General features: G+C 43.3%; 1 protein-coding gene across 1 annotated transcript in view; it reads left to right on the top strand.

The window, feature by feature from the left end:
* HSD17B12 (hydroxysteroid 17-beta dehydrogenase 12) overlaps positions 1-26,101 on the top strand; it is an 85,270-nt gene that overhangs the window by 41,217 nt on the left and 17,952 nt on the right. Inside the window, exons 4-7 of the mRNA XM_071744995.1 lie at positions 7,955-8,065; positions 13,368-13,432; positions 14,447-14,491; positions 25,121-25,155. Coding sequence (XP_071601096.1) covers positions 7,955-8,065; positions 13,368-13,432; positions 14,447-14,491; positions 25,121-25,155 — 256 coding nt within the window. The remainder of the gene's footprint in view (positions 1-7,954; positions 8,066-13,367; positions 13,433-14,446; positions 14,492-25,120; positions 25,156-26,101) is intronic.

The raw sequence follows: 26,101 nt of genomic DNA, 5'->3' as shown, positions 1-26,101 counted from the left end.
TGCTACATCACTGTTCCAGCACTTCTTTACAGTGTCTGTTGTAGGACATCATTAAACCCTTCAAAAGATTCAGGGAGGATCAGAAAGAAAACTTTTGTCTGAACAGAGACAATGATTTGAATGCCATGTAACAAGGCTGGTTCCTAATTTGCTGTGTTTGACAGGGAGTATGGTCCAGGAGCTCTCAGATGCTCTGTGCCAGCAGCTGGTTCAGGAGCAGAAAACTTGGGAAACTGAGGCTGAAGAACCAGGATTTGGCCATCCCCACACTCAGGGTCACTTGTCATTTTTTAGCAGGTTGAGTTCTGTTAAACCAAGCCCTTTCTTAATCTGTCAAAGCTGTAAAAACCTTGCTGAGGAAATGATGATTTTAATGTGGTTTGGTTTTTTTGGTTTTTTTTTTTTTTCATTCAGGAATATATTGTGGTGAGGGAAATAATTAGTGGCAGTGTGCTCTTCCTGGAGAAATGGAGGCTGCTCCATTTTGCACAGGTTCTAGAGGAAAATGCTTCAGGAAAAGATAATCTGTGAATATGAAAAATAAACATTTTTTTCAATGGTGTAACTAATGGATAAAGCAGGATTCATGTGCTAAATCATGTGCTTCAGTGCTGAACTGGGTTCTATAGCACTTGGAGTATTAGACTAATAACCAGGGTATGTTCCCTGCCAGTAACACTTTGGAGAACCCTAAAAACTGGGCTTTTAAGTGTCTGTCTTTTGCCTACAGTAAACACTTTCCTGGGGATGCTGCATGCAAACCAGACTACCCAGGACATAAAAAATAATGCTGAATTAGCCTAGGAGCTTGCTTCACTACTTAAATTCCTCCTAACTAATGTAGAGTGACTGATTTAGATGTCTTGAAATTGACTTGAGAGGTAGGGCACCATTTTTTTGTTAATCCAAAAAAATTTTTTTGTTAATACAGATACTACTGTATCTTTCAGTGTCTGTAAGTGACTCTTGGACTGATTTTACTCAATAATTCTCCTGCTCATTCTCAAATGCACTGTGTTGAAATTAAATCTGAGTAAAACTGGTTTTTGGTTTGTTGGTTTGTTGTTTTTTTTTTTATAATTTGTTACTGCTCTAATAAGCACAGGGCTGGAGAAGTTTGACTTTTCTTTTCCAAAGGTGATTAAAATGTTGATGTTTCCATGTACATACATACTCTGTGCACACTGTCACAACCAGGCAATAATACTGACATTAAGGAAAACTAAATGTTACAGGAAGTATTGGAAAATGGTCCAAATGCCCTTCATAAAACGAGTTAGTAAACTAAAAATAGCTTTCTTCATGCTGTGTAAAATCCAATACCACCACCAAGTATCACAAAAGCCTTGGGGGGGAGGTGAAAACAGCATCAGGGAAAGAAGAGGGAAGGACCAGGAGTTGGAGATGCTGCCTGTTGGATGGTACTGACATCCCTGCATCTCAGGATGCTCTTACCTCTGGAAAAGATCCTGGAACAGCAGCTTCAGCCCCAGTGGGTACAGAGGAAAAGCACACAAGGGCAAAACGAGGCTTTTTTGGGGGAGGCAGGAGAATGGTGGGAAGCAGAGGCTCCTGGGGTCAGTCAGACCTTGGAATGGTCTCCCAGGGGAAGGGGTGGATTCCCCCACTTGGGAAAGTTGGAAGTCTCAGCTCCAGGGAGTGCTGGGACATCTCCTAGAAACAATAAGATGAGAAGGGTTGGACCAGGGCATCCTGGAGCTCCCTTCTAATCTGAAATCCTGGGATTTTGTGATACTAACTTGTTGGTGGGGATGGATAATTTATGAGTAGCTTTTAATAGCTCTTGCTATTAAAATATGTGATGGTTCCAATGCTCATGGGTTTGGCTCATCTACCAGTGTGTCCCCACTGTACATAAAGGATGGGGAGAAGCTGGAGAGAGTGCAGAGAAGAGCCACGAGGATGATCAGAGGAGTGGAGCAGCTGGGATGTGAGGAGAGGCTGAGAAACTGTGTCTGTTCCTCCTGGAGAAGAGAAGGCTGAGGGGAGCCCTTCTGCCCATGGTCAGGACTTCCAGGGCAGCTCCAAAGCAGCTGGAGACTCCCTGTGTCCAAGGAGTCCCATGGACAAGACGAGGGGCAATGGGCACAAGGTGCTCCTGGGGAGATTCCATTGGAACACAAGAGGGAAATTTTTCCCCATGAGGACAGTCAGACCTTGGAATGGTCTCCCAGGGGAAGGGGGGGATTCCCCCCCTTGGGAAAGTTGGAAGTCTCAGCTCCAGGGGGTGCTGGGACATCTCCTAGAAACAATAAGATGAGAAGGGTTGGACCAGGGCATCCTGGAGCTCCCTTCCCACCTCACATCCTGGGATTTTTATGATTTCTTGGGGTGTGCTGGAGCAAAGAGGGTGTGAGTGTGGTGAGCATCCAAGCTGTGCTTGAAATAACTTCAATGTTTGGAAACACTGGGATGCTGTGAGTGTGCAGCCCCCCTGTCTGACAGCTTCTGCAGCTGTTTTCACAGCCTGCTGGATTCTGGGCTTTTAGTTTGCTTTATAATTAGGACAAGCTTGATTTAGGGAAGCTTATCATGTTGAGCATAATATTTGGGTGAATGGGCTTAATGATTGATCCTGTGTTGCTAAGAATGTTTGTGTGGCTTCCCAAAGCTGGAATATGTTTTGACGTCGAGGCAGTCAGAGAGGAGCAAATGGAAGCAAGTATTAAAGCTTTTTTTCTTCCTATGTTCTCTAGTAAAAATACTGCTTATGCATATGAAAAACTTTAAATGTCCCTTGTGGCTCAAGGGTTTGAGAATTTTGGCTTAGAGATCATCTTCTGCTGTGTCCTAGGTGACCCTGCTCTGGCAGGAGGCTTGGACTAGAAGATTTCTGGAGGTCCCTTCCAACCCCTGACATTCTGCTGTGATTCTGCTGGGTTGGTTCTGAAAGCTGGCAAGTGAGGGGTTGATTTGGGTGTGTGCAGAAACCTAGAGCTCTTTAACTTCATTGAACATTTTGCATAAGGTCTGGCATTTTTTTTTTACCCATTCCATACTTCTGTGTGATCAGATAATTTTATTTTTTTTCAAATATTCAGTATTTTAAAGGCTGCTGTATCTACCAGAGCAGTAAGTAGGGAATCCCCTGGCAGTGTTGCACGTGTAGCTGAATGAAAGGAACCCGAAGCTTTTCCTCAGTGCTTGACCAAATGTGCATGCACTTCTGCTTTAAAAAAGGTATGTATGGACAGCAAGTTCTGTTAAATTGTAGGCAGGAAATCTCATTATGCTATGCAGAAAGTGATGCAGGGTGACAGCATCCCTGCCCCTGGAGACTTTTGGCAAGCTAGGTGCACTTTCCCTTAGTTGCAGCTTAATTCAACTTCTGTTATTCATTGGTTTACCTTTATTCCAGAGTTTTCTAGGAGTGTCGAGATAACTTATATATCATAATAAAAATACTGCTGTATCAGATGTTGTATATCTGCTCCCCTCTGAGCTCTGGTGTTCCCTTCCTCTCACCATGGGGGGATGAACACTTGGCACTCCCCTATCTTCTCTGCTGCTTTCCAGGTCCTGGGTGTCTTCCCTGCTGATCTCCAGGCTCTGCCCTCTCTGCTTTCCTCTTGTGGAGAAATGAGGAGCCTGAGCTGTCATTTGGGGCAAAACCTGCCCCCAAAGTGGGAAGTCTCATCCCTCAGAAAGGATGACCCCTTGGGTATTCAGCTTATCTGTGGGCTCAGTAATGGGAACATCAAATGCACATGGCAAAAGAGCACAGAGGGTTTGCTGTACATCCCCTTTTCTCCATCTGTTGTCTGTGTCCTGAAGAATGTTGCAGGTTTTCCAAATTTTTTTCCTTTCTTTGCTCCATACACTCCTCTGGCAATCCTGTATTTTACTGGGACTGATGCAGGGTTGGGGAGGAGGTGCAGGTACTGATGTTATTGGGTTAGGGATGGGGTTCTCCCAACTTTCCTGCTTTCCAAGGAGGCTTTGGACCACAGACCCCTCTAATGCAGACGTTGCTTTGTCAGGGAGCTGAGCTACTGCTCCTCACCACAAGGCTTGTGTCTGTCTGCTTTTACCTCTAAGTACACCAGGTTACTCCTTTCAAGTTAACTCCTTTCATCTGTGTCTGAAAACTTCTTCCTTAGCATTTTCTTAGCCTTATCAACCAAGGTTTCAGTTTAAGGGGCTTTAAATTTTTTGCAAGCTTCCAAAAAAAAAAGTAAATTTGAAGATGCTTACCTTCTAGCCAACTTTACAGTTCTTTATTCCTTTTTATTTATTTTATCCTATTCCTTTAGGATGTACCTCACTGTAGTTTCTAAATCTTCTAAAATTGTGTTTTTCTGGTGTTACAGCTAACGTGGTGCTAGTTTGCACCTGAATCTTTTTAGTACTAAAGGTGTACCCAAGTTTGCCTGATCATTTAGTGTTTTCCTTGCTTAGCTTGACACTGGATACATGTCCTGTACATCTCCCATCCCTTTGGCCTTTGGAGTTAATGAAGCTTTTGCCTCACTGAGTGGGGCTGGAACTCAACAGCTTGGAGATGGGAAACTGGGGGAGTGTTGTCTTTTCAGCTGTGGCTCAGGATGGTGCCTGTGTCCTTTCTCTGCATTTCTGTCTTCAGCTGTGACTGTTCCCTGGCTCCCTGCTTGCTGAACTCCATGCTTTGAGCTTCACCAGTCTGTCCCAGTCCCCCCCAGTGCTGCAGCATCTTTCACTTGGGCATTTGGAGGTCCTGTTTCCATTGTAAGGTAGAAGTGGGGGCATCCTCTTGGCCTCTTAAGCTTAATCTGCTCTTAGAGCAGCTTTTGTTCCTTCATTTTTAAGAGAACAGTATTTGTGTTCTCTTAAATGCCATTTGTGACATTACTCTGTGTGAGAGTAGAAATTGTTTTCCTGTGAACTACTGAGGGCTTAAATCATATCTGAACACATGAGTGTTCTTTTAATAAACATTCTGAACTTGCCAATTTAGTTCCTGATTTTAGAGTGTCAGACTGCATCTCTAACCAAGTTTATTTGACCAAACTCCCATGAACATCAGTGTCTGCATGAAAATGAACAGCTGAGGTAGACCATGGAGAGCTGGAATCACAATATGATCCACACCTTTCAAAGCCTGAGTGTATTTTAAGTTTCTCATAGTGGAAGGAAGGTGGAGGATAGGTGTGGCTTTTGGTTTTGCTGTCTCCATTCCACCTTCCTTGTGCTTGTGAAATTCAGCAAGATTTGTAAAAACTGAAAGTGTTCAAATTCTGAAAAATCTGGAAGGTGCATAGAAGTCTGACGTGCACAGGAAACATTTTCACAGTTGTAAAAACAAGGAAGTGTTAACATCTAAATGTTCCCTGGCTCAAAATTGAGAAGTAATGGAAGGAAGTTACCTTTCCAATGTCAGCAACCAAATCTCAGTGCAGGATCAACCAATGCACAGTGGCAGGAATGGGAAAAAAAAAAGTGTCTGGGGCATGACCAAGGAAGAGACAGCAAGTCAAACCATCAGGATCAGTACTGGAGTATCAGGAGTACTGGATACTTCTGCAGATAAATATGTAGCTTTTTCAGATCCTCTACCTGCTGACTGCAGACCCTGACTTGATGCCCTTTTTTCTCTCCCCATGGCTCCAGAGTACCTTATGGTCTTGAAGCTGAAAGCTCCACTAAGGAGCAACAGGTTTTGGACAGCAAGATTCCAGTCACTGCAAGATATCCTGGATTTAGGACGTAGCCTGCTTGCTTTTTTCTCTGTTCCACTGCATCTCAGCAGCTTTTGTGCAGATGAAACAAGGAATGTGCCCTACTCTCTTCTAGCTCATCTGTTTCAGAACATCTTAATCTTTCTTAAGATCATGGAGTTTCCCTTTTCCATTGTTCATAGAGATCAGAGTGCACCTTTTTCCTCTGCACTTTGTGCTCTGACTACAAGGATGAGCTCGTGCAGAAGCAATTTAATGCTGTTTGCATCACTGTTTGGCATGGAACCATTTCATTGGGTATGTTTCCTCACCTTTGATGCAGTGGATCATCCCACCCATCACAGGTTCTAGAACAGAACACAGGATACACACAAGTTAGAAGATAGCTGAACACTGGCATTAAATGGGGGGGTCTGGTCAGTGGATGGCATCTGCTGGGGCCAGATAATCCCAGATGTTTTCCACGAGCATCCCCACAGTCTGTCTTCTCTGGCCACACCTGTAAGCAGTCTTCTACTTTCCATATATTTTTATCCACTGTATTACCCACCTTCTGTCCACAAAGGGTATCTTTAATGTTTCTTTGCTGATTTTCTAAGGGCTTCAAGAAGAGTCTTAGATAAACAGGGGTGGGAGGATTTTTTATTTTTTTCTTTTTTTCCTATTTATAGTTTTACGTCTTCACGTTTTTCTTCTCACCTCATCCTCTCATCCTTTCATCCCCATCCTTTCAGTGATTTCAAAAGGCTTGGAGGCTAGGTTGGTAGCAATCCCAATGAAAAGTGTTCAGCATGAAAGTAGCAACTGAGTGGAATTGGTGAGGATGGTGTCTGGGTCCTTGAAACAAAGCCAGAGCAGCTAGAAATGGCACACGTGTGGCTTCAGCTCTGCCAGCCCACTCCATTGGCACAAATTAAATGTGCCCCTAATGCTGCCTTGAATTCAGGTGTCCTGCAAGACCTGGAATGTGTATGCTAAACATTAGAGCAGCTGTGTTCAAAAATAGACTGGTTCTGACCCCTGATGTTGAACTTGATTTTTTCCTCTGACGTGCTCGCAGGGCTGCTGGCTGCAGTAGGGGCTTAATGCTATTCCCGTTGTCATTTGACACAGCAACATCTCTCAGGGGATTTTTTAAACAATGCAGCTGTTCAGGAGAGATGCAGGGGTTGGGGCTGGGGAGGGGGAGAAATAATTTCATCTGCCATTAGGGCTGTTGGAGGGCAGGGGGGGGAGAGGAGGGGAGCGGAGGGAGGCAGCAACCCAGGGAGTTCAGTGGATTCATGATTCTGCATGAATGGGCAGCAGGATCATGGGAGTTGTGGCTTTGCCTTGAATGGAAAGGAGCATCACGGGAATCTGGCTGCTTCTAATCTTTTCTGTGAATGATTCTTTCCCTTTAACATGGCACTGCTTTTATGAATGGCTCTGGGGGCAAAGTGCTGCAGAGTCCTTTGCGGGCGGTACCCGGGTCCCTTCGGGGACACAAAGGGTGGGAGTCAGGTGCAGCTGAACACAGAGATGCTCTGGTGCTGAGTTCCTGCTCTGCTCTTTTGAAGCCTGAGAGGACATTGCACTCCTTTAAATCCGATGGAATTAGCTTAGCTTCAAGGAAGCAGAATTGTTTTCATAGGAAGGATTTTCAGTGCTCGCCCTCTCTTGCAAAGTGCAGTTGGCTACGTGTGGTTTTCCTGCCCTGTCAAGGATGGAGGTGCCAGCTTGTCAGAGCAGTTTGGGAATGGTTAAAGTGGAAGTTCTGCTCTCTGGGTTCCCTTCTTGATTTATGTTCAAAATACTAAACATTCAAAAAGTTTTATGGCACCAGAAGCGAGAATGGAAATAGAGAATGGAAATAAAGAATTGTTTTGCTTGGTCTGAAGCCACTTGTTTAGCTTGTGGCTTAAGCAAGAAAAAAGTGTTCTTGTTAAGGTGTACTTTAACACTATTGTGTGCCTGAATTTTCTGAGTTCTGCAGGTTTTCTGTACAAACTTCTATGATTTGTTTTCTTTTTTTTTTTCTTTTGTTTTCATATGAACAAAATGTGCTGAGTCATTTGATATAATTTATGTTCTTCCAAGAAGCAGCTTAATGTCACAAATATCTTGGGCAGGTGATGATAAAATTCAAGGATTCCTACTGCAGAGGTGAAAGTGTTAATGTGTAGTAGTAGCTACTTCAAAAAACATTTTGTAAAACCGTAATATCTGCTTTATTCTTAATAGCTGAATGGTAATTGAACTATTTCAAACTTAAAACTTTATTTATTTTTTTTTCCTAGGGGAAAAGTACCAAGTGGAAACAAAAGTCATTGTGGCAGACTTTGGGGAGAGAGAAGATATTTATAATAGAATCAAAGCAGGATTGGAAGGCTTGGAGGTCGGCGTCCTAGGTTTGTATCTGCTCTTTCTGAATCTTTCCCAGTGGTACTTTGTTTGGACATTGCCTACCAGCTTTTCCCATATTGAATCCTGTGGAATCCAATTGGGAAAAGCTGGCATTTTCCTGTGTCACTGCAGGCTTGGTGTGCTTTTTAGCTTTTTGTTGGTACACCTCCTGAGGTGGTGCTCAGGTGTGTGCCTGTGTTCCAGGAACTGTAATGAACTTTTAATGTTTTTCATGTGTTCTTTGGTTCTGTTCACCTTATGGCTGCGTGCACAGGGACTTGTCCTAATGCCATCTTAGAACTGAAGGGAACTCCAAATGCTGAGCTCCAGCTCAGCAGTGGAGCCCTGTGGGAGAACCATTAACTTTTAATTACTGAGCTGGTGAAATGGAATCCTTACACTACAGCATCAAGCACCTGGCTCCTGCCTTCAGAAGTTTTAAGCTTCTTCTGGTCATGTTGGTGAGCTGCAGTTCTTTTGCTGGGAGTAATATAAAATGCCCCAGTATCTTTTTTGATTAATATTAAAGGAGTGCAGGTGATGGTAGTCCTTGAAAAAACAAGGTGATCTATCCAGTTATTGTGTCAAATCTAGAACCGGGGTGATTTCAAGAAGGTGTTTATCCCAAGTTAAGAGTTTAAAGATAACAGCAGCCTACCTGAACCTTTTCTGAACAATGGTGTAAAGGCAGTTTCTTACCAGGTTCCTGGTTCTTTCACATATACCTATGCATATCCTGTGTTTCTGGGGTTACTCCCTATGGGATGAGAATTTGGGATGATTAAATATGGCTCAGACATCTATTGGTACATGACTGATAAAATGCTTCTTACTGCAGAATTAATTTAACTAACCTGAAGTACAGTAATTGGAGCTAGAATTGTTTGTTGTCTTTATTTTAAAGCATATTTCCAAACCAAATTGTTACACACCTGATACAGTGTATGAACTTCTTTGCTAATTGATGAGTCTTGTTGTAAGATGTCTGCCCATGAAAATAGTGTATGAAAAAACTCAATTTAAGAAAAAAACCCCAAACCCTGACATTAAAGGATAAAGCCCAGAATGTTCTCTGATACTTCTGACAGATCTGAGTTACCTGCAACCCATGACACCCAGTATTTTAATTGTTATAAAAGTTTAAATCCATTGGAGTAATTGCACCTGTGAACAGTGTGTCTTGTTAGAGAATAGTTGTGACAAAGCTCTGGATGCCCTGTTTCTTGTTTCTAAAGGAAATAAGTTCCAAAGAAACTTTGAGGATTAAAATTAATGTCTGTTTAATCTGTCCTGTCAATACCAGCTCAGGGAATGTAAGGCTTGCAAGCTGCCTCTCACACAGCAATCACTGCAGAACAGCCCATTACTTAAGTGCCTCAAAACACCAAAAAAAAAACCTCTTACTCTGTGAAGCACAAACACAAATCCAGGCTGGAAAGGCTTTTATTATTTTTTTAGGTTGTGATAAGATGATGGTGATGCAGAAAATGATGAAAATCTGGCTGTAGTCTGGCTCGAAGTGGGCACTAAAGCAGTGAATCCATCCCAAATTTCACGTAGGGTTATGACAGGGAAAACAAGCACGTTCCTCAAACAGATCCTGGCTCTTGCTTTTCTTTACGTGAGCACCTTGACTAAACACATGGTAAAAATAGCAACTAAATGCTCTGGGGCTGTGTATTCTCTAGCTGAGTTCCTCTGCTTTTTTCTTGCAGCCATTGCAGGTTTACAGAAATCTCTTTCCCAACTCGTCACTTGCAGTTTTAGTAAATCTCATGCTTGGGCTCATCAAATTACATGATATGTGGTTTGTTTGGTTTTTATTTCCCCCAGATAGAGCTGTATTAATAGCAACTGCTTGCCAGTGTAATTTTTCAACACAGATGATGGATACTCCAGAAAAGGCTATATCTTAATTTTATCGTGGCAATTAATTTCATGCTTTAGTGCCTTATATTTTAGATTCCGTAGCATTTGTTGCAATACAGTTTTTGCTGCTCTGCTTTTTTTTCCATGGTTTTGGGGAAGGCAAAGATGGCTTTCAGTGAGAGCAGCCATAAGAGATGACTTCTCAGGCTCCAGTATTTTTTTTTTTTAGTTTGAGGTCTCAGCTGGAACAGGAGGTGTGAGAAGCACTGGGAGCAGAGCACAGTTGCCAGTGATCAATGCTGTTTATTTTTTAGCCTTAAAGACACAGGACTCTCCATACACACTGCTTACATGGCTGCAGAGCCTTAACTGAAGTACTTAGAGACTGAAATCCATGTAAACTTCTTATTTGGAAGCTTCTTCTCACCCACGTAGGAAGGCTCAAAGAGTTTGCATAATGTTTTGCTGTCTGTGTTCAAAACAGCGTCTGTCAGTGACTTGGAACATGTGCTCACTACAGCAAGAGCCTCAACAAGCAGAGGTGGGGAGGATTCCTTTTCCTCTTACTGGAATTCTCAGGGATTCTCAGAAGGAGCTGGAGATGGGCTGTCTCCCCAGCATGAATCATGTAAATAGTCTGAATTTGGAGAAAATAACCCAGGTTGGTCCAAAAAAAAAACCCTGCCACAGTTGGGAGCCAAAAGCCTATCCAGAGAGATGGACTGAAAAAAATGGTTTATTTTAGGGTGAAAAGCAGGGGAAAAACCTGGCTCACACTGGCAATAGCAAGATTGGGCCATCTTTCTTTTTAAAACTTTCCTCTTTCTAAATACAGCAAATGTCTGCTGGGATTTTGCCAGCTCCCTGCTCCTCAGTTCCTGTATTTTCGGAGGGCTATCTGAGTTGAGGATTTGAATCACACAACATGAGTAATGGAGTAAGGCTTCCCATAAGGACACAGGGATCTGGGCTGGAAGAGCTGTCATTTGGGAGAATCTCTGCTTGGACTTTGTGCACTTTGCCATTATCTCTCCTGCACGTTCCTTGCATCTCTTGCCATCCCTCTTTTTTTCCTTAAATTCCTTTCATGTCAGATGTTCAAATCATATCTTTGGGCAACTGGGTAGGGGCTATTTTCTTTTTTATTTTACAAAAAAGCTATCAGTCCCCTCTGAGAGTGTTTCTTACCCCCTTGCAGCCTCCTGCCCTGGAGGTGCTCAGTGCTGCTGAGCATCCAGAGCACTTTGGGATTCTCTGGGGTGTACGACACTATATGAATGTAAAATGTTGCCACAGCAACCAAATGTCACACGATTCACTTGCGTAAGATGAACAACAGATACTTAGGAAACGGAGATCCCATTTGCTTGCATTCTTTTTTTTTTTTTTTCTTTTTTTTTGTCTTTGTCTCCACATCAATTTGCTTTATTAAGTTGGAGGCTGCAGAGCAGCGTTGCTTTCTAGCAGTGCTGGAAGTTTTTCCCCTCACTAGTGGTGGGATTCCAAAACAGATCTTGGCTTCATGTCTGCTGGAGAATAAAACCTTGCGCGTCTGAGGCACTGGGGAAAAAAAAAAAGAAAAAAAAATTAGGTTTAAGTAATATAATCTCTCAGTTCATTCTAAGGGCTGCCAACAGAAAAAGATGCTGATGGGGAGGTGGCAGCTTGCTGTGGTGACACCTCTGTGTCCCCAGCCAAAGCAAAGTGAAGCAGAGCAAAGTGAAGCAGAGTAAAGTGAAGCAGAGTAAAGTGAAGCAGGGCAAAGTGAAGCAGAGTAAAGTGAAGCAGGGCAAAGTGAAGCAGGGCAGAGTGAAGCAGGGCAGAGTGAAGCAGGGCAGAGTGAAGCAGGGCAGAGTGAAGCAGGGCAGAGTGAAGCAGGGCAAAGTGAAGCAGGGCAAAGTGAAGCAGGGCAAAGTGAAGCAGGGCAAAGTGAAGCAGGGCAAAGCGAAGCAGAGCAGAGTGAAGCAGAGTAAAGTGAAGCAGAGCAGAGTGAAGCAGGGCAAAGCGAAGCAGAGCAGAGTGAAGCAGGGCAAAGCGAAGCAGGGCAAAGCAAAGCGAAGCAAAGCAAAGCAGAGCAGAGCAGAAGCCCATTCTCGAGCAGAAGCCCTTTGGGCTGCAGGGTTCCGGAGCTCTCCTGCCCGCGGTACCTCCCTACCCGAACAGTCCGAGCGCTGCGGCGGGGCCGCTCCTGGGCTCCTGCTGCCACCTGCTGGACGATCGGACCGGACCGGACCGGGCCGCTCCCTTCTCTCCCCCCGTGAGCGGACCAGGTCAGCAGCACCTCTGCATCCTGCTGCTTTCCTCTGCGGGAACCCAAGGCTGGGAGGGTCCCGGTGCCAGCCTAGAATCCAGGCTGAGGGATTGGGGTTGTTGAGCCTGGAGAAGAGGAGGCTCCCAGGGGAGCTCAGAGCAACCTTCCAATATCTGAAGGGGCTCCAAGAAAGCTGGGGGAGGGCTTTGGACACGGGGGGGTAGGGAGAGGACAAGGGAAATGGTTTCCAAGTGGGAGAGGGGAGATGGAGGTTGGAGATGAGGAAGAAATTCTTTGGGGTGAGGGTGGTGGAGTCCCCATCCCTGGAGGCCTTGAAAAGGCATTTGGAGCTGGTCCTTAAGGACATGGGTTAGGAGTTGGCTGTGGTGTTGGTGCAAGGTTGGGCTGGATGAGCTTGGAGGTCTCTTCCAAGCTAAAGATTCTGTGCTGAGCCCCTGTGCCAGGTTTCCCAGGGAAGCTGTGGCTGCCCCATCCCTGGCAGTGTCTCAGGTCAGGTTGGATGGGGCTTGGAGCAACCTGGGCTGGTGGGAGGTGTCCCTGCCCATGCAGGGGTTGGCACTGGGGGGGCTTTAAGGGCCCTTCCAACCCAAACCACTCCATGATTCTATGAATCACTGCCCTGCAGCCCCCAGGCCACCTGGGGAAGGGAGTGCCTGGCCAGAGAAGTCATGGGGAGACCTACCAGAAGATTTTAATTTTTTTTTTTTCAAAATATTGTTTCACTTTATTTACGTATAAATGGAAAAGGATGTTAAAGAGTTCCACTTCGTGTCCTGCCAGGCACTGAGAGCTTTTCTTTGGCTTGAAAATCCATTTCTGCAGTGTTTGGAACTCCATGTTGCAGCAGTGTCACTTGTACACTCCCATGCTGTGCACTGACATTTCTAAAAGAGGAAATGTTCTTCCCCTGTTCTCTGAGAAGTGGTGGAAGATGTGTTTCCAGCTTTAAAACAATCAGAGAATTAACCTTTACACAATTCAGATGCCTTCCTTATTCACTCTCACATTCCATTTGTGTGTAAAGCTGCAAGGAAGCTTGGCTAAAGGGGTAAGAATATTTTAAAAGCATCACATTAAAAATATTCCTTGAAAACTGTCTTAACCAGAGCATGCAACACCTGGTGTCATCCAAGCAATCTAATTGGAACTTTGTGCTTCCATTTCAGTGAACAATGTTGGAATATCTTATGTTTATCCTGAATATTTCCTGGATGTTCCTGAACTGGATAAAGTAAGTCCTTTTGGGGTACCTTCTACCTCTGAGTTTAGCACTAAATGCTTCATGGATGTGGCAAAAGAATGTGAGTTTGGTTAAGGTACTCAGTCAGGTTTTCTACTTAGAATTAAGGGTTCAAAAAAGCTAAGAGAGTTATGTGAGCAGCATAATACAAATCAGACTATGGCAGCCTCAGGTTTTTGTGTGTTTGTTTGTTTTTTGGGTTTTTTTGTTGGTTTTTTTGGTGGCTTTTTTTCATGAGCTGCTTTAGCTTTTGGGGGGATTCAGCAGTGACTGAAGAGGAGGGAGCCAAGCAACTTTATGAATGAAAGCTGCATGTTCTATAACACTGTTCTGATCCTTAAATATGACAATTTTAGACAGTTCATAATTTAGACAATCTTGGTTGTCAGAAAGCTGATTCTGGACAATTTCCTGGTGCATAATTTTGTTTCCAAAACCCCTGCAACTTACTGTATTCACCATGCTTCTGTTCCTTCTGCTTAAGTATTGGTGAATATATCTGGGGTTTGGTTCACCTTCAAATAAGCTTCTTAATATTAAGTCAAAAAATCTCACATTTTTTAACTTGAGGAGTAAGCTTGAAGGCAATAAAACATTTTTATGAAATGATGAAGAGCAAAATACAGGCCTTAATTTACAAACGTGTCTAAAATGTCAGCATTTATTAAAGTTCATAAATACTGCCAAGACTGTTAGGAGATCCAGTGTCAGTGTCTTGTTCTTTATTGGTACCACTCCCTAATCAGAGATAAAAACTTGATCAAGAGCAATTCCCAGACTGCTTTGGAAGTTTGTTACTGCTTTGGAACTCTGTCACCACTACTCCTCATACTTAAGCAGGAAAGCAAGGAGCAAAGGTGGATGTTTAATTCAAGGTTTAATTTAAACTCAGAGGGTATATATTGTAAATAACTGTGCAAATATTGGTGAATACTCACAAGTGTAAATATTGATGAAATAACCAGATAACCCAAAAAAAACCTCCAAAACTTTTGTGTCTTTCAGACAATTGACAACATGATCAACATTAACATCATGTCTGTTTGCAAGGTAAGAATCCTGGTACCAATACTTGTTCTTAATTCAATAATGTCTTAATTCAAAACCTGTTGGGCCCCAGGTTCGTTTTTCATCTTAGTATAACCCATGATACAGCTATCAGGCTGCTGCAATTATTGTATAAATTATACAAATATAATTTGTTTCAAGAGGTTTAGTAGCTACTTAGAAGAGCAAAGTATATAGGAAAATAAAACCTCAATGCTGCTTCGTGCTGGGTCTTCTCGTTCTCCTTGGGAATTGTTCTTTATTCTCCACATGTATTTATTTCTTGGTGTGAGCAACCCTTCCCTCTGCACACCTGAGATGTTTGTGCACTATGGTGAGATCTCACTTTGATATTTTCAGTGAAATAGATGAGCAAGAAGGGAAATGAAGATCACAGAAGTGTGCATTAACTTCTGAAGTGGTTACCTTCCCACTTTTATATTTAAACTGGAATTTTTATTTGTAAGAAATCAACTTGACTTCAGCTTAAAACATCTGGCTGGTGCTTTGTTTATTAACACTAGGCCCATTCAGAAGTTTCCAGACTTAAAAGGGGTAAAGGGAAAAGCAAAATACATGACACAGGGAGTCAGTATTGGAGAAAATCCTTGTGATTATTCACTGCTAACCCTTAACTTTATTGTTTTATGTGTAACAAAACTTACATTTCCATTAGCTTAGGGTTAACCTTTTTCCACAAACCCAAAGGAAACATTAGGTGCTTCAAAGCTGGCTTGAATGAGTTGACTCTTGCCACTGGTCTGATGAGATTAAATACTGAATTCCCCCAGGTCTGGTGTTCTCAGGGGGTCTAAACTTGAGGTGTGTTGTTTCCATGCTTCTGGCAGATATTCTCACCTTGTTACAACACAGGCAAAGGGTGGAAATCCAACCTTGCATGACCAAATGGCATTCCTGATGTCAGGTTACCACTGCTAGCTTTGGGGGGATTTATTTAACCCCTTAGAACTACTTGCTGCAAAGTCAGAAATGCTTCAGGAGGGAGTCTTGAGAGACTTTTCACCCTGATGGAATGACTGCTAGCCTGAGGAGCTGAGGTTTTTAGTCAACTGAGAAAGGAAAATGCTGGAGATTGTCACCAGAGGAGTCAGTTGTTAATGAGCACCTTTGGAGGTTTTTTCTAGGGTAATCATTGAGCATCTTTTTTTAAATGTTAACAGAGCTACACCAGGGGTAAATGGGAAGTGTTGCTCTGCTTAGCCCTCTCTTAGATCCCTGTGGGGTTGGAATGGTTGTGGGAGGGGATCAGAAGGGTTTTGGGTTGTGCTGAGGGGATCAGAAGGGTTTTGGGTTGTGCTGGGGGGATGAGAAGGGTTGTGCTGAGGGATGAGAAGGGTTGTGCTGAGGGATGAGAGGGGCTGTGCTGAGGGATGAGAGGGGCTGTGCTGAGGGATGAGAAGGGTTGTGCTGAGGGATGAGAAGGGTTGTGCTGAGGTGTGACGCCGGTGCTGTGCCAGCAGAGGGAGCGCACCCATCAGGGATGGAAGAATTTGGGGTGCCAGGCTGCTGGGTTGCTAGAGCAGGAAAGTTGCAGTTTAACTATTTCCATACATACTTCTGAAAATGGGAGGCTGGAATTAATAGTGGAATTAGTAGTTCATGCTTGAGCTCAGTATGCACCTAAAATTCCAGAGATGGAGTCAGGTTGTGTTGGTTTCTGTGGTTTTCATTGTGGTTGTGATCACTGATGGTCAAGAGTTTAACAGAAATGTCAGAGCATTTCTCAGAGCATCCCCTCATCCTTCACATGTTTTTAGCCGCTGGAATGCTCAGAGGGCTGAGCAGCTCCCTGGGAAGCCAGGCTGAGGGATTGGGGTTGTTGAGCCTGGAGAAGAGGAGGCTCCCAGGGGAGCTCAGAGCAACCTTCCAATATCTGAAGGGGTTCCAAGAAAGCTGGGGGAGGGCTTTGGACACGGGGGGTAGGGAGAGGACAAGGGAAATGGTTTCCAAGTGGGAGAAGGGAGATGGAGGTTGGAGATGAGGAAGAAATTCTTTGGGGTGAGGGTGGTGGAGTCCCCATCCCTGGAGGCCTTGAAAAGGCATTTGGAGCTGGTCCTTAAGGACATGGGTTAGGAGTTGGCTGTGGTGTTGGTGCAAGGTTGGGCTGGATGAGCTTGGAGGTCTCTTCCAAGCTAAAGATTCTGTGCTGAGCCCCTGTGCCAGGTTTCCCAGGGAAGCTGTGGCTGCCCCATCCCTGGCAGTGTCTCAGGTCAGGTTGGATGGGGCTTGGAGCAACCTGGGCTGGTGGGAGGTGTCCCTGCCCATGCAGGGGTTGGCACTGGGGGGGCTTTGAGGGCCCTTCCAACCCAAACCAGTGTGGGATTCTGTCTTCTAACCTTTACATGTATAAAAACTTAGTTGCTGTTTGTTAATAGTGTTTTTCCTTCTGTTTGTAAACTTTTTTTTCTTGACCATGAACAGCATGGGTATAATCAGAGTTTGAGCATAAGCTTCCAGGCTTGAAAATGTTTCCTTCTGCATGAATCTGTTGTGTAATTAAACAGTAGGCATGCCAGATGCTTACTGTTTTGGGGAAAGGAGCACATTAGAGATATGTACCATCTGTGAGTCATTTTTTTCAGGAGAACCATAGAACTAGAGAGCCATGGTAGGAAAAAAATAATTTTGTGAACAATCTGTATGTCCTTTAACTTAGATTTCTGGGAAGTAATCCTTTGAATATTTAGTTCAGTATTTTAGGTTGACACCATCTCTTATCCAGGGGTGTATGTTTATAAAAATAATAGTAATATTCTCCATTCTTGCCTGATTATAAGCATGAAGTTTGGGGTGGAAGACAGCACTGAATTCTTAAGAAGAGGAAGGTGTGCTGAAAAAGTGAAGGTACAGGAGAGGCTTTCTTGGTATTCATTCAGGCTCTGCTCACAGAATCTCCCTATCCTGCTCAGAGGTATCACATAACCTCTCTATTTTTATATTCTGGAGCATTGCCATCCATTTCCCTTGTCTTTTGAATCAAACTTTCTCAGTGCTTAAAAGGTGATGATAATTCCAGTTGTCAGTGACCTTCACCGTGGGCCTCCAGCTCCACCTCTCTTGGACACCATAACTCTCCCAGCACAAATATCAAATAATTTCACTCCAATTTTGGCTCAAGCACTTCTTAGGCTTGAAGGGGGAAAGTCAAGATACACAGCACAGTTCAGTCCTGCTCTTTAGTACTTTTCCCAACTCTGAAGGATCTAATAGTATGTCATTTTCCCTAATGTTTGGGAACTTTTTTCCCAAGTGTCTCTCCAAGTGTCACTTTTACAAGTGTCTCTCCCAAATCCTGTTCCATGCTGCCTGCCCCTGCCATGTCCTCAGGGTGGTGATGAGTTAGGAAGCCCCCCATAGTGCAGCTTTTGGGGCTCAATCAGCTTGTCCTTAAGTTTTGTGATCTTTCAAAACATCCTGTACATAAAGCACTGCAGACAAGCTGCAGAAGCCAAGCTGGAAATCTCAGATCTTGTAAAACACAAGTATTTGATCTTAAAAAAAAAAAAAAAACATGACCAAACAACACCCTGTCCCCATCTAACTCGGCAAATTCTTTTTAAGCATCTCTGGTGGATGTCACTCACATTTTTATGGTGATGCTCTGGGCAAGAGTTACTGAGTTCTTTGTGAGTTCTTTCTACAAAACAAGAAGTGGCTTGGGGCTTGATGATGCAGTAGACAGAGTGTAGAACTTTTGTTTGTCGGATTAGGGAAACTTCAGGCTTAAGACAGCCTTCTCCAATGATTAAATTGACAAATAAATGAGGAAAATGAGAGGGAGGTGTGAAGAGTTTCAGGGTTCTTTTCATAATCTCATCTCAAGCTTAAAGTGGGGATTTAAAAAGCAGAACTTTTCTTCAATGATCAGGTAACTTGGGTTTGTATTTTTTTTTTTAGTATCACATTGCATTTTGAGACACAAGCTGATCATATTTGACACTGAATAAAATACCAAGTCAGAAGTAGTAGGTTTTTTCACTAACCAGCAAGAGCCAAAATTTTAGTAGCATTGTGTATTTTTCATCTATAGTTCCTCTGCATTAAATGCTTCTTGAATTCAACTTTGTATACTACAGCTTTTGATTTCACTTGGAAGAAGAGTTAAACTTGATTTGCCTGTTGCATTCATGTCCTGAAACCTAAGACTTGCTGTCCCATGGAAAAAAATAGGTAGGGAATGAGCACAGAGAGTAATTCCACATTCTTAAATAACACTTTCTTTCTCCTTTGGAAGCTGCAAGGCTTCCTTGGTCTGTGAGGAACAGGAAGAATGTTTTTGCTGTTTGCAGCCTGGCACTGTGCTGATTGCCTTGGAATGGGGCATAAACTGGTTTTTCTCCTGAAAAATGGGTAGGAATGAATAGTTGAGGGGAGGGCTCACTTAGCAGGTGATGGAGCAGGGAGCTGGAGTGGTTTGCCAGCTATTATGTTGTGGGGGAATGTAAATTTTAGGCTTGCAGGCCAGGTTTCAGTTGGAAATTGGCATTAACAGAGGAAGTGGGAGAGTAAATTACATGTATGGAGTGTGTGCTTTGGTATCTGTGTAATCTCTGCCTTGATCACCTTGCTTATATTTTATCCTGAGTGTCAAATACAAAGGGATAATGGGCCTGCAAGGTGCAGGATTTTTATCATCTCTGTATTTGAGAAGCTTACAGTTTGCTTAAGACCTCAAAAGACATGAATACTCTTACCTAGTGGAAGAGGAAGAGGAGTGAGAGGTGGGTTGTGAATCCCTGAGAGGATGAAAGCAACTATATCCACAGATTCTGAAACTGGGAGTTCAGGAAACAAATCCCAACAAGAAAACCAATGCCTGATGTAAAACTGAAAGGGGAAGAGCACCTATAGTGGAAATGCTCTTTTGCAGAACTGTGTGTGTGGAAAAAAGAGAAGCCTGGGGGGCAATAACCCTGCAAGTCAGTGGGATTTGGCATCTCTCTCCCATTAGTGTTTTGGGGGGGCTGGGTCAGCCTAAGAGGTACCTTCCCAGAAATTAGATGCTAGTTGCTTGTACTCTGCTAAAACTCTGTGAATTTTTGTCTTTGCTGTGTCTAGGAGAGGATCAGAGTTAAATGGACCATAATTCTGAGGGAAGTGGCAACGCTGACTTGTGGAAAAGGCTTCCCCTGTGTGTGTGTTCCAGCCTAGACAAGAGGTTTCATTTGTATTCAAAGACATAATGAAAAGGGGGGGGATGATTTAGCCAGGCACAGAGTAAAAGTTTACAGCAGGGAGGGACAGCTGCCAACTCTTGGAAGAGGAGCAAGTGTCCTGTGAAGGTGGTCGTGAAGATCACTGAGATGGTCCAGAGGGAAAAATGAGATGCTGTGGTTTCCCACCCACCTGACTTTGAACCTGAGAATGACAGACAACAAACTGGACCCAGGGAAATGTGGCTGTGATAAATACTTCCCAGTGACAGCAAGGGAAGCACTTGGGATTTTTCTTCCGAGTCCAAGTAGCTTGGGGAAATCCTGGAGTTCTGTGGATTTTTCTAGATTTGGGGTTGAGACAAACATATTTCACAGCTTGAGAAGAGAAAGTTCATCTTTATTATCTGAATATTTATTATCTGAATATTTATTATCTGAATTCATAGTCTTCTTCCTACATATAGGGGGGCAGGAAAGATGCTTATTGTGAGAGCTTTGCTTTTTAAACAGGACTCTGAAAGGTCATGGCTCTAAACTTTGGCTCCTGATAAATGTTGCTGAAGGGAACAGGGCTGGCAATAAACAGGGCTTGTAGCCTGTTAAATCCATAGTTCCCAGTGCACCTTTCTGGTTCCTGCTTCCCACATGGATTTGCTGTTGAATTGAAGTCAGGTTCACACTTTTTCCAAACAAAAATTGCCCTTGTTCAGCTTGGGGTATGAACTGCATTGAAGAAGTCACTGCAGAAGTGACTGTTTTGAGAGAGACCATATGAAAACTTATAAAAAGAGGTTTCATGATCAGTTTTACAGTGCAGGAATAAAACTCAGGACTTTTCAGTGCAAGGTCTGCAGGTGAGAGCTGCCATGGCACAGGGGTGGGTAACTATTTGTTAAGCACTTTTATGAATTTCTGTGGATCTTCTGCCCAAGCACTGTGAATTATTTTGTGGTAGGAAAGATTGGCTTCACGGGCATGAATGTACAACAGGGAGATGATGTTCTGTAAAAAGTTTTGCTGCTTTGAGTTATCCTTTTACCCCAGATTTGGGAATGAGATCTGAAGGAAGCTTCTTACGTATAATGAACTCAAAATGTTGTCCAAGTTCTCTAGCTTCAGCCTTTATTGTACTTGCATAACTTAATTACAGATCATTACACCTTTTGGAAACAGTAATAGTGACTTGCACTCATAACATTAGCACAGAATGATTTTTTTTTCTGACTATACAACTAAAGTATTAGGTTTCTGGCTTTGGATAACAGGTAAGTGACCCGTAACTTGTGATGGGTGACTCTGAATATTTACCTGAGCTTTCCCAACTGTTTATAGCAGTTTGAGTCAATATCTCTTGAAAAGGTATTCTGAATTTTTCAAATTATTATCCTGTTCCTAAGCTCTGCTCCAGAGCTATTGGAAGGTCCCTTCCAACCCAAACCACTCCATCGTTCTGGGATGAGCAGAGGAGCTTTGAAGTGCAGCCCCTCTGTTGGAACAGAAATCTATCCACGTGGCTTTGCATTTCTGGATCTACAAGCTGGAATCTCTGCTCCATTAGACTAAAAGTGCTGTTCCTTTTTCCAAAACTGGAAAAAGGTAGAAGACAGCCTGAGGAAGGGTGCCAAGCATGTAACAAATGCAGTTGTAGAGCTATGAACATCAAGAGATGATATCTGCTGGTAAAAGAGGAATGAAATGCTCAGTGGTGGATCTCTAAGTCAGGCATTTGCTGTGAGCATTCTGGAACTTAAGAGCTAGAGAGTTAGGTGTGAAAAAAATTGAATTTTAAATAATACATCCTCTGTCTTTTGATCTACTAAACCAAAGGAATCAGACCCCCAGCTGCAGGGTAGTGTTATTCAGAGGTGTACATGTGAAATCACTGAAAAGCAAAAAAGCAGAAGTAACTGCAGCAATTCCTAATTGGTGGTTGTGTGCTGAGCACAATTCTTTGCCAGGCTACATGAAACATTAAAATTAACAACTGATGCTGAGGAGACTGTCCTGAGGAAGTTTCTCAGAAGCAGACACATGTGCACACATTCTCACTCTGCTCCAAGGCAAAATTTTAGAATGGAAACACAGTTTTCTTTGGCTGAATTGGCAGTTTTCACTTAGCCTGATGTTTGGCTCCTCTGTCTGAAATCAGCTGAGCTTTTAGGGTCTTGGGGACATTCATGCCATCAACTGCAGCACTGGCATTTCTGAGCAAAGTGGTATTTATCAGAACAATACTTACGTGAAGGAAGCTTAAATAATAACCAGCAACCAAAGGCATCCTTCCTAGGGTTGTTCCCAGCCTTTCCTTTAGGTTTCCAGCACTGTATTCTTCCTGGATTAGATTTCCTTCAGAGGCAGAAACACTTCCATGGAGCTCTCTGGCATCCCAAATGCTAATTCCTGTAGACTCAGGTTTGTTGGCAGTTACAAAATATACCCCCCAAATATACACAACTGGCTGTCTTTAAATAAGAACTACTTAAAATTTGGATTCTTAATCTGGGAAAACTTTATCCAATTCCAGCTGTTTGTTGTTCAGCTCTCATAATGGCACATCTCAGGTTACAGCTACTGCAGAGCCAACACTTTGCCTCTTTTGGATAAAGACCATGCAAGCACCTGTGGACGTGGCTGTCAGTGGCAAAACCACCTTTCTATTAGATTGTTTTATTTGAATTAATGCTGGGAATCTTTTACACGTGTATGTAGAAATTTGCCAGACATGAATATGGCTGCAGAATACCCTGCCAGAATTTTTCTAGTAATGCTCTTGCAGTGCTGGAACAGGGTGAGCATGGTCTTAGTTGGCTGGGTGAGGTGAGACTGACTCAGAGAGCTGCCTTCTGTTATTTTATTCTTTTAAAAAACAATGTCTTTTGCTCTAAGTGATGATACTGAGTATTCCAGTATTCTTTTCACGTGTCCCGAGGTGTAAAATCAAAAGAGGAACGAGCAGTTTTGCCTCAGTTCAAGGATTTTTTTGAAATTCCCTCACGACGTTAATTTGGATGGAAATAAATGGAAGGGATGTTGAGTGTGAAATCCAGTTTTGCCATCCCTGGCTTTCTGTGTGGGGGTGGAAATTCATTGCCTGTCCAGGTGAACTTTAACAACAGCCAAGTTAACACAGCTGCTGGTGAGAGAGACTTCTTGACTTTCTCTTGAATTGTGGAACTTTTTGTTATATCTCAGCTCTCAATGGCTTCACTGGTTTTATTTAGAATATATAAGCCAAACAGTTGTTGTAGCCTGTTTTTTGGATATCAGTGGTAACCAGGTTTGTGATGCACCCAGTCAGACCTGCTTGGTGGGTTGCACTTTGGATTCAGAACAGGAATGTGCTTTTGTCTCTTGATGATCAAATTTCTGCATTACCATGGGAGATCCTGGACTGATTTTTTTTCTCAGATATCTCTGGGTTGCCTCAAGGAAGGCAAGAGCAGCCCAGGTGTCACTCCATGGAGGTGATGTGCAGCATTACACTGCCTGAGAGGCAAGAAACTGAGTTGCTTTTTGCTAAGGGACATCAGGGAGGGACCATCCAACTTCCACTTGATAAAAGATCTTAAAAGTGGCCCAGATCATTCTTTCATCTTAAAAACAACAGTTGTTTCCACATCTCTCTTGAAGCATTAGTGCGTGAAAAATATTGTGTGCATTTAATGTCAGAGGGTTGGGGTTTTGGGGTTTTTTTTATTTTTTTGAAGCAGCGTCAGATCTGTTTAGCTGATGTTTACCAACTCTGAATATTTTGACTTCTGGGGTACTACTGGGAGTTAAACATGTAAACAGGTAACTTCTGAGAGTAAAGTCTCTTCAATTCCTGCCTGTTCAGTGCCTTCTCAGCCCTCTCATGCAGCGTGGCTGATGGTGGAACCTGTTCAAAGTGAGACATCCTAATAAATCACAGCCCTTCTCTAACATTTTATTTGTGTGTCAGCTGTAGTTAACTGAAATGTGGCTTTCTTTTGTGCTTTTGCTCCTTTATTCCTGAAAGGTTATGTTTTATCATTTAAAAATAAAGAAAAATACCCTCAAAGCCAGATCCAGTCACATGTAAAGGTTAATGCAGTGGTGAGAGCAGTACGAGTAGCTTGCTATACTAATTTTTGATTCTTTATAATTTTATTACAGGTGTTTTGTGCTCCTGTATATGCTGATTTATTTTTGTGTGTGTGTGTGTTTTTCCTCCCACAGTACTCAAATGTTTCATGTTTTAAGCTATCAAGGTGATTTGGTGTCAGAGGGAGTACCACTACATTGTGGTGCCTTTAGTATTTCATTATCCTCCACCTTTATGTATTCTCAAGAACTTGGTTGGAACCCCTTTGGAAGATGTGAAAAGTAGTGAAAATTTTTTTTCTTGTCCTGTTTTTGGTGTCAGTCACTTCACATCCATTAATAGGGTTGGTTGAGGGCAGGGGGTAGGGTTTGGCAGAAGCTGAACTGGGACAGCATAATTCCTTGTAGGCAGAAATCAGGGATTTAAATAATATATTAAGATAGTAATTATCGGTAGGAAAATTAACTGAAAATTCCTCCAAGTTTGGATCAGTGCTTGTTTTGTTTTCCTTCTCAGAGCTTCTCTGTCTTGCCACTGGGAAGCTTGTTTTAGGATTACTGCTCTGGAAAATCCTTACCCAGGTTGTGAGTAGATGGCTCCGAGTCACAGTGAAGCTTCCAGAGCAGTGGGGAGGTTTGCCAGACTTTCTTTCCTTCTGGGAGTATTGGTTCTTCAGTGTGAAAACATCTGTGTAATCAGCAAAAAAAAAAACATCTTGGGGGTTTTAAATGTTTTCTGTAGGTACCATAATGTAGGAATCTTATCTTTACTACTCCTGAGGAAGATGTGTGCTTGCTGGGGAGAAAGATCAGGCATGTTCTGTAGTACTCTGGTATCATAGAATCCTAGAATGGGCTGGGTTGGAAGGGACCTCAGAGCTCATCAAGTCCAACCCTTGCTCCACTCCCCCCGTGGTTCCCAGCCCATGGCACTGAGTGCCACATCCAGGCTCTTTTGAAATATCTCCAGGGATGGAGAATCCACCCCTTCCCTGGGCAGCCCATTCCAATGGCTGAGCACCCTCTCCAGAAAGAAATTCTTTCTCATGTCCAACCTAAACCTCCCCCAAATTTTAATGTTCTTCAGAGGCCATGGATGTGGTAGAGTTGTGCTTGATTTATTTACCCTTCTTGTGCTGATGCTGCTCCCTGGAACCTGGGTTCAGCAGACTCAGTGCACACACTGCTCAGCAGAGCCAACTTCTCCAGGTAGAATAAAAATAAACCTCCTACACAAAGCATGGTCTCTGGTTCCCTGAGCCTCCGTTGGGGTGGAGGGAGTGGGTGGCAGCTGCTTCGGGGAGGAAAAGAGGTTTCCCTCTGTCCTGACTTCGTGGTGCCTGCATTCTGAGCCATCACCAATGTTTTTTTTTTGTTTTTTTTTTTTTTGCAGATGACCCGGCTGGTGCTGCCCGGCATGCTGGAAAGGTGAGTCACACCAGCACTAGCCAGACAAAGTCATCATTATTTATAGGGGAGAATCCTTTCTTGAAAAATTCAGTCCTGTGACTAATCAGCCCAGTCTCCATGTTTTAATGGCAGAGTAATGCTGGGTGAGTCAGGCTGATGGTGCATGAATCATCAGATGGTGGAAGCCTTTTCCACTCGATTCCCTTTTGATTTTTTTTTTTTTCCTCTCTTTTTCTCCACTGTTGTGGTGATTCCTTTTAGAACAGAATTAAAAAGCCACTCTGACTCATCAGCAACTAACTCCACAACCTGCTATTCTGAGGGGGTGGTTACAGTTCCTGGGAATAACCTTCTTGAGGCTATTTCTCTAAGTCATTGTAAGTAAAATGGATGCAAAGAACACGTTCTCATTATATACAGTAGGAGGTATATTGAGGGAAGTCTGTGATCATTTCAAAAAGTCAAACTGGGAGACCAGCTCTTTAAAACTGGAGCTAATGTACACCACTGTTGCTGTGGAAGATGTGTGCTGACTTCCCAGCTGGCTCCTGGGTGATGCTCATAGGTGTGCAGGTTCCCTGTGGTCTCTCCAGCCTGTTTTTTAGCTGATGTTCAATGCTCCAGGCTGTTTGCTGCCTCTGTTTCACCTTGCTGGGGTTGCCCATGGTCAGGTCTGAGCTCCAGAACCCTGAGTGACAGTCACAAAAATATCTCCTCCAAATGACTGCTGCAGGAGGAGCACAGATATGGGGCAAACCTCCAAACTCAACAAAAGGAGAAAAATATTATTTTTTTAGCATGCCACTATCAGGGAGTCTCCATTGCAGCCTGGGGTTGGGTTATCCAGGTGTTGCACAGATGTTTCAGTGTTTCAGAGCCAGTGTTTCACCTCTAAACCAAGGCTGCTTCCTGGGTGCAAACTGGGGGCCAGTGTGGGTCTCAGTGTCCAGCATGTCAGGGTGAT

This window comes from Heliangelus exortis, chromosome 5, assembly GCF_036169615.1.
Source record: "Heliangelus exortis chromosome 5, bHelExo1.hap1, whole genome shotgun sequence".
NCBI classification, from domain to species: domain Eukaryota; kingdom Metazoa; phylum Chordata; class Aves; order Apodiformes; family Trochilidae; genus Heliangelus; species Heliangelus exortis.
The sequence above is the reverse complement of the archived record's forward strand: the minus strand, read 5'-3'. Positions and strand labels throughout refer to the sequence as shown.